This window comes from Rutidosis leptorrhynchoides, chromosome 2 (assembly GCF_046630445.1).
Source record: "Rutidosis leptorrhynchoides isolate AG116_Rl617_1_P2 chromosome 2, CSIRO_AGI_Rlap_v1, whole genome shotgun sequence".
Taxonomy (NCBI): domain Eukaryota; kingdom Viridiplantae; phylum Streptophyta; class Magnoliopsida; order Asterales; family Asteraceae; genus Rutidosis; species Rutidosis leptorrhynchoides.
Genome location: NC_092334.1, coordinates 196468768 through 196479775, shown reverse-complemented (window position 1 = coordinate 196479775; position 11008 = coordinate 196468768). Strand labels below are relative to the sequence as shown.

General features: G+C 35.4%; 1 protein-coding gene across 3 annotated transcripts; it reads right to left on the bottom strand.

Annotated features, from left to right (window-relative positions):
* Nucleotides 1–2456: 2456 nt before the first annotated feature.
* On the bottom strand, nucleotides 2457–10484 carry LOC139891628 (uncharacterized). Of its 3 annotated transcripts, XM_071874607.1 has the most exons (10): nucleotides 10145–10484; nucleotides 8134–9535; nucleotides 7106–7998; nucleotides 6919–7022; nucleotides 6394–6463; nucleotides 5420–6124; nucleotides 4521–4723; nucleotides 4097–4220; nucleotides 3458–3664; nucleotides 2457–2948 (listed from the first exon to the last, which is right to left on the bottom strand). In XM_071874607.1, the coding sequence occupies exons 1-10, from the start codon at nucleotides 10301–10303 to the stop codon at nucleotides 2805–2807; spliced, it is 4011 nt and encodes a 1336-aa protein (XP_071730708.1). In that variant the 5' UTR covers nucleotides 10304–10484; the 3' UTR covers nucleotides 2457–2804. The 3 variants fall into 3 exon arrangements, with proteins under 3 accessions (XP_071730708.1, XP_071730707.1, XP_071730709.1); XM_071874606.1 differs by having other exon boundaries at nucleotides 7106–9535; XM_071874608.1 differs by lacking the exons at nucleotides 2457–2948; nucleotides 3458–3664; nucleotides 4097–4220 and having other exon boundaries at nucleotides 4527–4730; nucleotides 7106–9535.
* Between the last annotated feature and the right edge of the window lie 524 nt (nucleotides 10485–11008).

The following is an 11008-nucleotide window of genomic DNA, read 5'->3' as shown; positions in this document are numbered from 1 at the left end:
ATTGTATTCGTATTGATCGGAATTAATCTCGACCCATGGTACCGTGTTGTCAAATGACGTGTTGCGTACATAAAGTACTGTGTTGTCAAATGACGTGTTGCGTACAATCATGAGGTCTTATTAACATAAATATAAATGTTAGTGAAGTTAATAAGAGTTAGATTACATAAAATATAATTCAGGTGGTATAACCGACCATATATAACTTAAATAACATAAATATAAATGTTAGTAGTCCAAAATTTGATATATTCGAGTCTGAAAATTATTAATAATTTCATACCTTGATTAGTGATTCGTGATCGTTTGAGATATCTTTTAATTACACTAAGCTTTTCGTGCTGATAACGTGTTATAATTCAGTAAGCTTATAACTACCTTTAATGGTTATAAGAACAAAGAGAGAAAAAGAGAGAAGAAGGAGAGAAGAAATATTGATATTGATATTTCAAGAGAAAATGGTGCACCTTAAATGGTTACCATACATGTCTATTTATAGTATAAAATATTACTGTGCAAGAAATATAATAATAATAAAATTAACATCCAATCTAGATATTTTATAACACAATCTAGATATTTTATAACAAAAACATGTTTATGGTGTTATATATTACATTACAATAAAAAATAAAAATAGAAGAATATATAAAGGATTATGCTCAATTTCCACACATAAAAATTACTTAAAATTTATGTGGTTATCCAATTCAACTGAGATAGTAATCAGATCTTAAGTTATCGATTGTAAGGTTTTAAAAATAATGAGTATAAATAGGGTATTATCAGACGAATGTTACTCTCAGGTTTTTTTTTTTTTTTTTATTTGAAATGTCACATATGCATCACCCAAACATAATAAATCAAGATCAATATTTTAGTATGTTCAAAATTTCGATAAGAAAATTGTTTATAATTTTGTTACCTTTATACCTTTGAAAACATGATAATAAAAGACAAGACCAAAAATAACACTCCGATAATAAAGAAATATATGTCACATGAGGACAAGTAAATGCGCAGGCTAATAACATACTCCGCACTATGTGGTTGTTTTCAATTTGATAATTGATATTTTCAACTCTATTTTTTGTTTCAAAAAAACATGTGTATCGGCAGGGACATGTTAGTCATGTGTTGATTTTGTCAACCCATCCAGCGGTCCCCGGTAGCCCACTGGAGCCTGGCGAAACACCATCAACCATTTCCCCACAGCATGCCAGGCCCGATAAACGAACCTGCATTGTCATTGTTTCAATCTTCGCATGCGTGGGAGTAAGGGATCATTTGGGCCCGGTAAGAATGGTTTTTGATCCAATTATTTGGAAAATCCTCACCTAGTGGGAATTGAACCCTCACCTCCCCTAAGGGAGAGTGAGTCATTCACCACTAGGCTATTGGCCATTCTTTCAACTCTATTTTTGATTAATCCACTCAAAGTTGCTAAAATACTCTTAAATCATGTCTACACGAACTTTTTGATGGTATATATTTGTCAGGGTATTTTTAGAAAATGTCATCATATTGTGTTGGACCTATCAAAAATAAATTTGAAAAACCACGCAAGCTTGACTTTGTATCCACCGAGTTGCCCAATGAAGCACACTACTCAGGTTTAATTCCTTGCTATGTCAAATTGTTCAAAAATGGAGTGTAACTAGAGGGCGTGCATAATGCGCAATTCACCTGGTATCAGGTCTCGCGCTTGGGGGCTTAGTTACACGAGGTTTTATCTTCTATGGGGAGCCAATGTGCTCGATCATTGGGGGTTTCCTCTCTTAAAAAAAAAAAAAAATAAAAAAAAAAAAATAATAATAATAATAATAATAATAATAATAATAATAATAATAATAATAATAATAATAATAATAATTGGAAATATCACATCTCTTTCAATTTGCATCCTAATCCTATTCTAATTATTGTATAAACTTCCATAATCACAAGTTGGATTTAATTACCCTATCTTTTATGTCTAACAAATTATCCCCGGTAACACATGATGATCTAATAGCTATAGCTATCAAATTGGAAGTGGAAGAGTCTAGTTAGTTGAGATGAGTAGTTGTTGAGATGAGTAGTTGTTTGATGACTTTGTGCAAACTAACGCAGTCTTGTATATAGTCAAGCGGTGACATCGTACTTACTGCACAAATATTAGGTGTTGGTCGAAAATACTACCTTCTCATGTACTGTATTTTAGAAATTTTTATTTTTATTGAAATTAAACTATATTTGATAAATGTGAGTTTTTCCCTTATACGTTTAACTTTTAACTTAATTTATTTAAAAAGGTAGAAAAAAGTAATATTCTCTAATTCCTGATATTTACAAGTATTCATTTTTTCTTTGCAACAAATTAACAAAACCACCAACCAATTTGACATCAAGGTGGCTAAGTTGGTAATCATTCTAGATTTAACAAAAAAACATTTAACCTCAAACTGCTATGAAGATATCCCAATTCCAAAATCCCTGAATGGTATATTTGTAACACCAAAACAATATAAGGCTACAAGCAACAAAACTGTTCAATAAAATAATCAGTATGTGGTCTATATAAGCACTAAATATGTGGTAACTTGTAGCAATTGTGGAAAACACCAGCAGGTCAACATGAAGGCAGAGGCTGGTTTTGGCTAAAACATGCTTTCCTCGATGATCAAACCTCCTGTTGCCATATCATGAGAAGGTAATGTAACCCGACGATATTGATCAAATGCAGACTAGAAGGCCGTCTTGTCTTTTTGTAATTAGATGATCGAATATTGGTAGATGAAATCTGGACAAAACATTGATTGAGGTTATAATTGGAAGGTTCCCAATTCCTGGCCATGTCTTTTGAGTAGTACTTTCCTTCCGGTGTCCCATTCTAGCCTGTACGAGAGATCAAGATTATGAAGCAACAGTTTTAATCTCTCCGTTTCACTCAAATCCCTTGAATTGTCCTGTCAAATCAACAGTAAAATCAGTATTTACTTGTTCCAATGTATACAACTTTTCATTATAGGTAAAAGATACCAGAATCGTTAATTTTGGTTCACGGAAACATTCATTTATCATCGGACATTTTTTAAGATATTTAACTTTTAATCAAACACTTGTTGAATCATGTCAAGTCAAAAGTTAAATTTACTTTCAGGCAGATTAAGAAATTCTTAGTTCACATTTGAAGAATGTACCGGGTCAATTCACATTTGTCAGATTTGGTTAAGCGTAGCATTTGAGATTCGTTTGTTGATATACAAGTCAAATATGTCAACTTTAGTCCGTCAAAAAAATTACATTTAAACGTATATGATAATTTTCTAAGGTCAACAAATTTAAATTACATTTTGAAGAACTATACTGGACCTCGAAATTCAATGTACGTGTAGTTTCAGGATGGTGCATATGTTTCAAGATGGTAAGATAGTGATAAATTACAAAACTACCCTAGTCATTATTGTAGAATTACCTGCGAAAACTGCTTCCCGTTACCCATTACATTAGCCATAACACTGGACCTTGTGGAAGTAGGAGAAAACCCTTCCCATGGAGGAACAAAAATCAGTTTAGTGCAATGAACAGGAGGTACAAGATTTCGACTAATCTTCTCCCACCACATGGACCCCAGTGACCACCATCTGATCATTAGACCATGTTCAGAGAAAGCTATCAAACCCTGTTAACAATAAACATATCATATAGCTGAAACTATTTTAATGTATATCCCAAAGAAGCTTATCATATTAGAATAGTAAACAGCCAGAATAATATAAACAGGAGTGATGTTGGGGTTAAGGCCAGGAAAATCACAAAGAATGTGTAAAAATATGTATCACGAGTCATGACCTATACTGGTGTCATCCACAAGGTTGCAAAAAAATTGCTACTCGGTGGGTACTCGCTCGAGACTTTTTAAGGAGTACTCGGATGTTGACCAAGTTTGACTCTGACCAATTTTGAATGATTTTCCGAGTAATTCTGAGTTCTGCAACACTGGTAATGGATCTTAATCTGAGGGATTAACGTGATACTGCTACTGGTGCATGAATTTATAAGGCATACATGCATGAATATGACACATATCTTTATATAAGATCACAAAATGTACCTCTCCATCAGGTGAAAAGCTCAAGACGGAAATTGCAGTATTTACAGTCATTTCAGAAGCTCCTCCAAGCAATGTTGGAAGTCCTGGAGGTCCCGCAGCATCCAAGATCTTTATTTTCGTCATACTACAATTACATAAAAAAGTATATAAATTCAAAACATCTATACAATGAAAATAAAAAAAAATAAAAAATACACATATTATGTAATTCCTGTTGGAACATAACTTATGTGATCACCTCTGTAAAAGTAATATGGATAACAATTAATTTTTTTTTTTTTTTTTTTTGTATAACCCCACCTCTAGCTGTTTGATAATTAGTGGTTACAACTAATTATATATTGTTAAGACTAATAGTTTTAGCATAACCACCTTCGGTATCTAAGTGATGATGGCTTAAACCAAAACAAGTTTCAGTCATTACCTTTGCATTTCGTATACACGGATGATAACTTTGTTAATATCTCCGATTGCATCTCCAACAGCCAATCTTGTAGACGAGTCGTTCAAAGCGACCATGGGGAATACACGCACAACTTCCTTCAATGTAGCCATTGAATTCTGCAAGCAACTTTTACGCATCGCCATGTTGCCAGGGTCCATTGTCTGTAAAATAAAATTTACCACCTGCAATCTGGCTAAATGTTAAACGTATTACAGCTGAAAGTGAACTTTAAGATAAGCTGCACAAAGTCCATCAAAGCGCCATAATCTTACTGGTGTATTCGGAATATAATTCTAGCCATATTTGGTATCTTAAAAATACTTGCTTTATAAGTTTTAGGACTTTACTTCTAATCAGCTATGCTAAAGAAATTTCTAACAAAATATTCATGTACAAGTTTTCTTATTTTTCATAGTATTTAAGACAACAAAAGTAGATTGGAAGTATATATAAAAGGGTAAGAAGGGGCAAGAAAGTACTTATAGTTTTCCCCGTTAAATAATCGAATATGTTTGTATGAAACTGATTATTTGACATCAGAATCATAATCACAGTATCCAATAAAAACATGGGTACTTCACAAGATCAAGTCAAAACAATCATTTTCATATCTCACATATAAACACCCTGCAAAAATCGCATCTCGGAGAGTACTCGGTCTGCACTTTTTAAAGATTACTCGGAAACTCAGGGAGCACTCGGATGTTGACCAAGTTTGACTTTGACCAATTTTGACCTAGTTTTAAATGGTTTTCTGAGTAATCCTGAGTTTTTCCGAGTCTTGACCGATTTTCTAAGTAATCCCGAGTTTTGGCCGAGTTTGACTAAGTTTGACATAGTTTGACCAACTTATAGGTTAGAAGGAAAAAGTTGCAAACCCTATCGAGGTAAGGAGCCAAATTTCTAGGAGAGCCACGCGTTACTCTGATGAGTGTCATAAGGGAAACAATGTGAACAGGTGAATCAGATGCAGTTGACCATATCTGTCTTTCTATCACATGTAAAAACGCAGGTACATCAGCCATTGCTAAACTCGGTAAAAGAATTTCAACCAACGATTCACGAATCTCAACAGACGAAACCGAACCATGTTCGATTTGAAGAAATATATCCGCAGTCAAACGAGGTATTTCAGCACTGATGCACACGCTCCATGTACTCTCCATACCTTCGGCCAAAATCTCAGCTGCAGTGGAACTATATTTTTCATTCATGGCCATTACTAATTTTAGTAACGGTTGAATGCACAGTGTTGCAAGACGTAATTTTACTAGACTTGGATACCATACAACTAAAGCGGAAGCAACGACGATATGTGATGTCATCCCATCTTGACTTGTTCCTCCTACACACGATATCCAATCTTGACGTTCGAATGATTCTAACCATGATACCATTTCAGAATCCTCCTTACTAGAGACGTTTTCTGTCGCGTTTTCTTGAACGGATCCTTTGGATTCGGTATTATAGGGCTTGTTATTACGTAAGGGACGTGGAATGGCTCTTGAAGCAGCACAGTGAAACAATGAACGTGCAGCCATCCGAACATGTTCGCTCTTGTCTTGCCAAAAGCTGATCAAAAGCTGTAAAAACAGAGAATAAGAAAAGAATGCAAACACTAAAGCTAAAGGATTGTCTTGAAACAGAGAGTCGAAAAGAAGCTGCTATATAAATATAAATATAAAGGATTGTTTTATATATATTATGTGGTGAGCAAATTTAACAGATGTTATATGAGACCTCCCAAGTCCAAAGTTTGCATACTTCAAATGAAACATAAGTTTCAATGAAGACAATCATCAAAGGTAACCAACCTCTATGGCTACTAAACTCCGAATACACAAGAAGTTACCTGGAGCAAAGGTGGCTTAACGTCAGGAAATTTCTCTGCAAATTTTCTTGTGTAAAACGCTGCTAAAGCACTGCAAAACAGATAGAATCCATCAAAATTTTGCAAAGAAAAATGGACTACAAGAACATGTCTCAAAGTGCTCCTCCAAAAATAAAAATAAAAAATCCAGGTTATTGCAATAGAAACACAGGTCATGAACCAATTTGTAGCACTGGAAACCATCCAAAAAAAAAAAAAAAAAAACATTCAAAACTATCAATGTATTACATTATCTTGAAAAACAAATGTACAAAAAGGTAAGACACGTCTTTGATAAACCTACTTCACAGCCTAGTGATTGACTCATGCTGCTGCAATTTGCATTTCAGATTTAATTTTTGAAGTGTTCATATGTGAGGTTTGCATTCCAATTCCCAAAATTGACATAGGCCACCCCTCATGCCTTGCAAAATTGCACAAACACCACCAGGTTTATTTACAAAAATCATAATTCTAATAATCAATTAGCTACAAAATGTGTGTTACCTAGTTGCTGTGGAGCATGAATGAGACAGGCTAATCATGTGTTGAGCAAGCGACACCATAGTTAAGGACCTGATTGCACAGAACTCGGATGACGATCTCCAAAGCTGAAACATTAATATTAATATATCAACTGCGAGAAGTGATGTATGTCTTATTAACATATTGTTGTAGACATTATATATAGTACCTCTAGTTTTGCAGATGGACCAGGAAAAGTTAACGTTAGAGACCCTCTATCCCCAAGTAAACCAGAAGCCAAAAAGAAATTTTTAGGTTTTTTAAGCTTCATATCCAAAACTAACAGTTTGTCAAGCTCATCATCGACGTTCCACAAATGCAAAACTGACAAACTAAACCGAAATAAACATCCTTCTAGTGAATGAGCCCAATCAGCGTATTCTGTAACATCTGCAGGCGTTTCTAATAAACCATCTCCGCCATCTGTACCCAAGCTGCTCATTCGGTCCAACCCATTTCGTGGGGTCTGAACCGCATGTGCATCATTCTGAATCTCAAAAGATTCAGATCTAAGGGACATCAATAAAGTCAGATCAAAAGTGAGTGTTGCAATTCCGGGAAAAGGGCACGAGCATGTAATCGGATGTGCGGTATGTGAGAAATCGGGGGTATTTGGCTGAGACTGTGAAATTTGTGTATCCTCAATCATTGGCAGAAGCAACGAGGATACAGAAGTGTTCCGCTCAATGGAGCTTGCAGAAAAGTTACTCTTGTTCCTACTCGTACAGAAATGGTCAAACATTGACTGAGCAGGACTACCACGAAGAACACGCTCTCGGGCTCCCGATTTTATATCCCAAATATACAATACATCAGATGAATCAGATGTTGCTGACTGATTAAAGGAAAAACATGCCAAATAACCGCGTGTACTATCCCATACTACTTTCGATGGTACATACGGGTGTCCCGGAAACATTCTCTCAACACGGAGCGTGTTAAGTGAAGCTAAAGCGACACATGAATCGTCTCCAACAGATAAAAAGCAATCACTCCATGGACGGTCAGTGTGGGCCGGGGATAAGATGATTTGGCGCACTGGTTGAACGTGATGGTGCAACACTGCAATAAGATTGGTAGAGTTAAGATCCCATATACGTACTGTACAATCCATACTTCCCGAGATTAAATAAATATTTGAGTTAAATTCTGTGGATGTACCCACCATCTGGTGTGCAGCCAGACAGAGAATCGCACCCGTGTGGCCTGAAAGATATTGTTTCCATGCACATGAATCCGTATCTTGAGCTTCCGTTTTTTCAGTAAACATATTGAACCGTAAGACTTCGATTTCTCCACTATCGTATCCGTAAACTATTGCATAAGGGGATGAATCATTTTCAGATATAACCATTGAAGACGTGACTACAAATTCTCGCCTGAAAAGACTGGGGCGTTGTTCGTTTGTATCCACAAACCACTCATTGAAATAACTACCTTCACCAACCAATTTGCATTCTTGATAACACTTTTCACCGCTATTTATCAACGCCCATATTGTTATCAACGGTTTCCAGTTTACAGGTTCTCCAGTGTGGAGGCACAATGATTCAATTCGAACAAGATTTTGACCCATTAGAACAAAAGAAAATGATAATTCAACATTAGAAGGGTGTGAAACAGCAGGAACTGAACATAAAGGCGTGTATTTGAAAGTTTTTTCAAAATATGATACTTTGTAGATGATTACAAACCCTTTACTGTTCCAAACAGCAAAAGTTTCTACAAATATGTTAACGTTTTTGTCACCATTTGACACCACGTTAGAGTAATCATTCCCAAGAAACAGGCATCCTGCAACGTCATACTCACTAAGTTGATCGTCTACGAGTAAAATTTCACCAATTTTTGTACTGTCATCTACCAGCTTAAACACACAATAGGTTCTAAAAAGAATTGCTAAAACCTGTCCTGAAGCAGCATATGAAATTGAAAGTTCTCCTTCACTCGACTCTTTTAGCGAATCGGACATTTCCAGGTGAAACGAATTCTTTTGTGAATCATCCAAAACATCTTCATTACGGTCGGTTTCTTTTAGTAATGATATACATTGCACGTTACCAAACGAGTCAGCAATCAGCACTGACTCTTTCTCCATATCACCACCAATGGATGTCACTATGGACATAAACTTAAAAGAACCAATAGATAAAGTTCCACGAAACACAGTTTGCACTATCGTTAGAGTATACGAATCTATTATTACAACTGTGCATCTTGAAGGTTTAGTAGACTGTGGTTCACCGTATTCAGAGGAATCAAGTGACTGATAGTCTAACAAATTAACAGAATCAACAAAATGGCAGGCTACACATACATATCGCTTATTTTCAGGTAATGGTTTAACCATGTATGGACTCCCGACCCAAGCTGGCATTTTCCTTCTGCGGCTGCAATGTCCACTGTCTCTGCCCCAAACGCACAATACACCATCAGTACACGCACTTATTAACGAACCATAGTTAGCTGAACTAGGGTTAGATGCCACATTACTTGAATCACTTGTTTTCTCATCTCCTAAAGTCGATGCCGGAAAACAGATATCCATGTCAGAAATTGGTGCAGTATGACCACATAAGATAGCAACTGGTTTTATATCCTGACGATAAAAACATATACATTAACGTGACAAGCTAATTGCTCGTGACTTATACATTAGGATATGATAAAATTCTGATTATAAAGATCATGTCAATTGCAATTGCAAATTCTAAACAAGTATCTACACTGGATAAGTAATTTCAAGTAGACGATCTATCTCATTTAATCATCCAAGTAAATGTCCTAAGATTTTTATATAGATTGTTGCATATGTCAGCCTTATACGAAACCCCTAAGACGACGATAACATCCTAAAAACTGACAACTTATGCTTAGGTTTTAAGCCCTGGCAATACAGATATTTATCAACATGACAAGTGCTTATTGGTACCTAACAATAATTTGGGGATAAACTAAGCCAGTATGAACACTAATTCTAACAACAACATGATAACTTAATGAATTCAACTACAGTAATATACCATCAAAGTTAATTTTGTAAATTCGGAATCTAAAAGTGAAAAATGAAGATAATATGGCGTAATTGCAACTTAAACATAGCTGAATTACTGAAGAAGCAGTTGAATAAACAAAACCTAATTGCAATCTATGTATGCATAGGTTATAAGTTGAGTAATTGATGATGAGATTGAAGTAAAAGACTCACGTGATCGGTGGTGTTAGTTGAGGATAAATTCCACCAGAAAATGGTGCCATCGGATCCGCCGGTGTAAAGATTCTCCGGCCGGTCGAGTACGGCGGTAGCCGTAACTTTGTGAACCGGCGGTGATTCAGACCAAATACACGCAACAGATCGACACTTCATCGGAGAAGAGCTTATTCAGACCTATTGCCACGGATCATAAAGAAATAATACTCCGTACTCCGTATGAAATTTTAAATAATTATTTCTGCAATAAGAATGATATATTGTTTTAGAACGGTGATATATCCGCTATCATTTTTAATTCATCCACCAATTTTTTTTTTGAAAGCAAAACAATTTATTATTACAATCAAAACGAAAAGGAGTACAACTAGTGTGTGAGATACAAGAAGGTATTTCAGATATATTACATACAAATATGTACTATCTACTCATATGAATATAAACACCTCGATGGGTAGCAGAAGTGACCCGAGTATGATGTAATGTTAACCCACACCAGAACGATTCGTACACAATGAAGCCAACGAGTTTGAGTTGATAAGCCATTCGTGCCAATTGAGTAGCACTCTCCTCGATCTTCTTGATACCCAATCGAATGTCAATAATTGAATATCGATGATTAGTGCTGGACTTGAGAGAACTTTTGTTATGAAAACTTTGTTATTGCGATTCTTCCAACAGTTTCGCATAGAGGTTTGAGTTTGATGTCATAAAGAGCGTCATATTTACCACAGAGTAACTCGTCATACATTAACATGTTGTACTCTATAACCTGTTAATGTACAGTTGTGTGGATGAAGTAAAAATGATGTTAGATTTATCAATATTCAATTTTATTATAAAAAATAAAAATAAAATAAA

Coding starts and splice junctions, on each gene's coding strand:
- LOC139891628 (XM_071874606.1), bottom strand. CDS start 10,303: ATGAAGTGTCGATCTGTTGCGTGTATTTGGTCTGAATCACCGCCGGTT. Junction 6,125..6,393: donor TTAAGCCACCTTTGCTCCAG/GTAACTTCTTGT, acceptor CTGTTTTTACAG/CTTTTGATCAGCTTTTGGCA. Junction 4,221..4,520: donor CGTGTATACGAAATGCAAAG/GTAATGACTGAA, acceptor ATGTAATTGTAG/TATGACGAAAATAAAGATCT.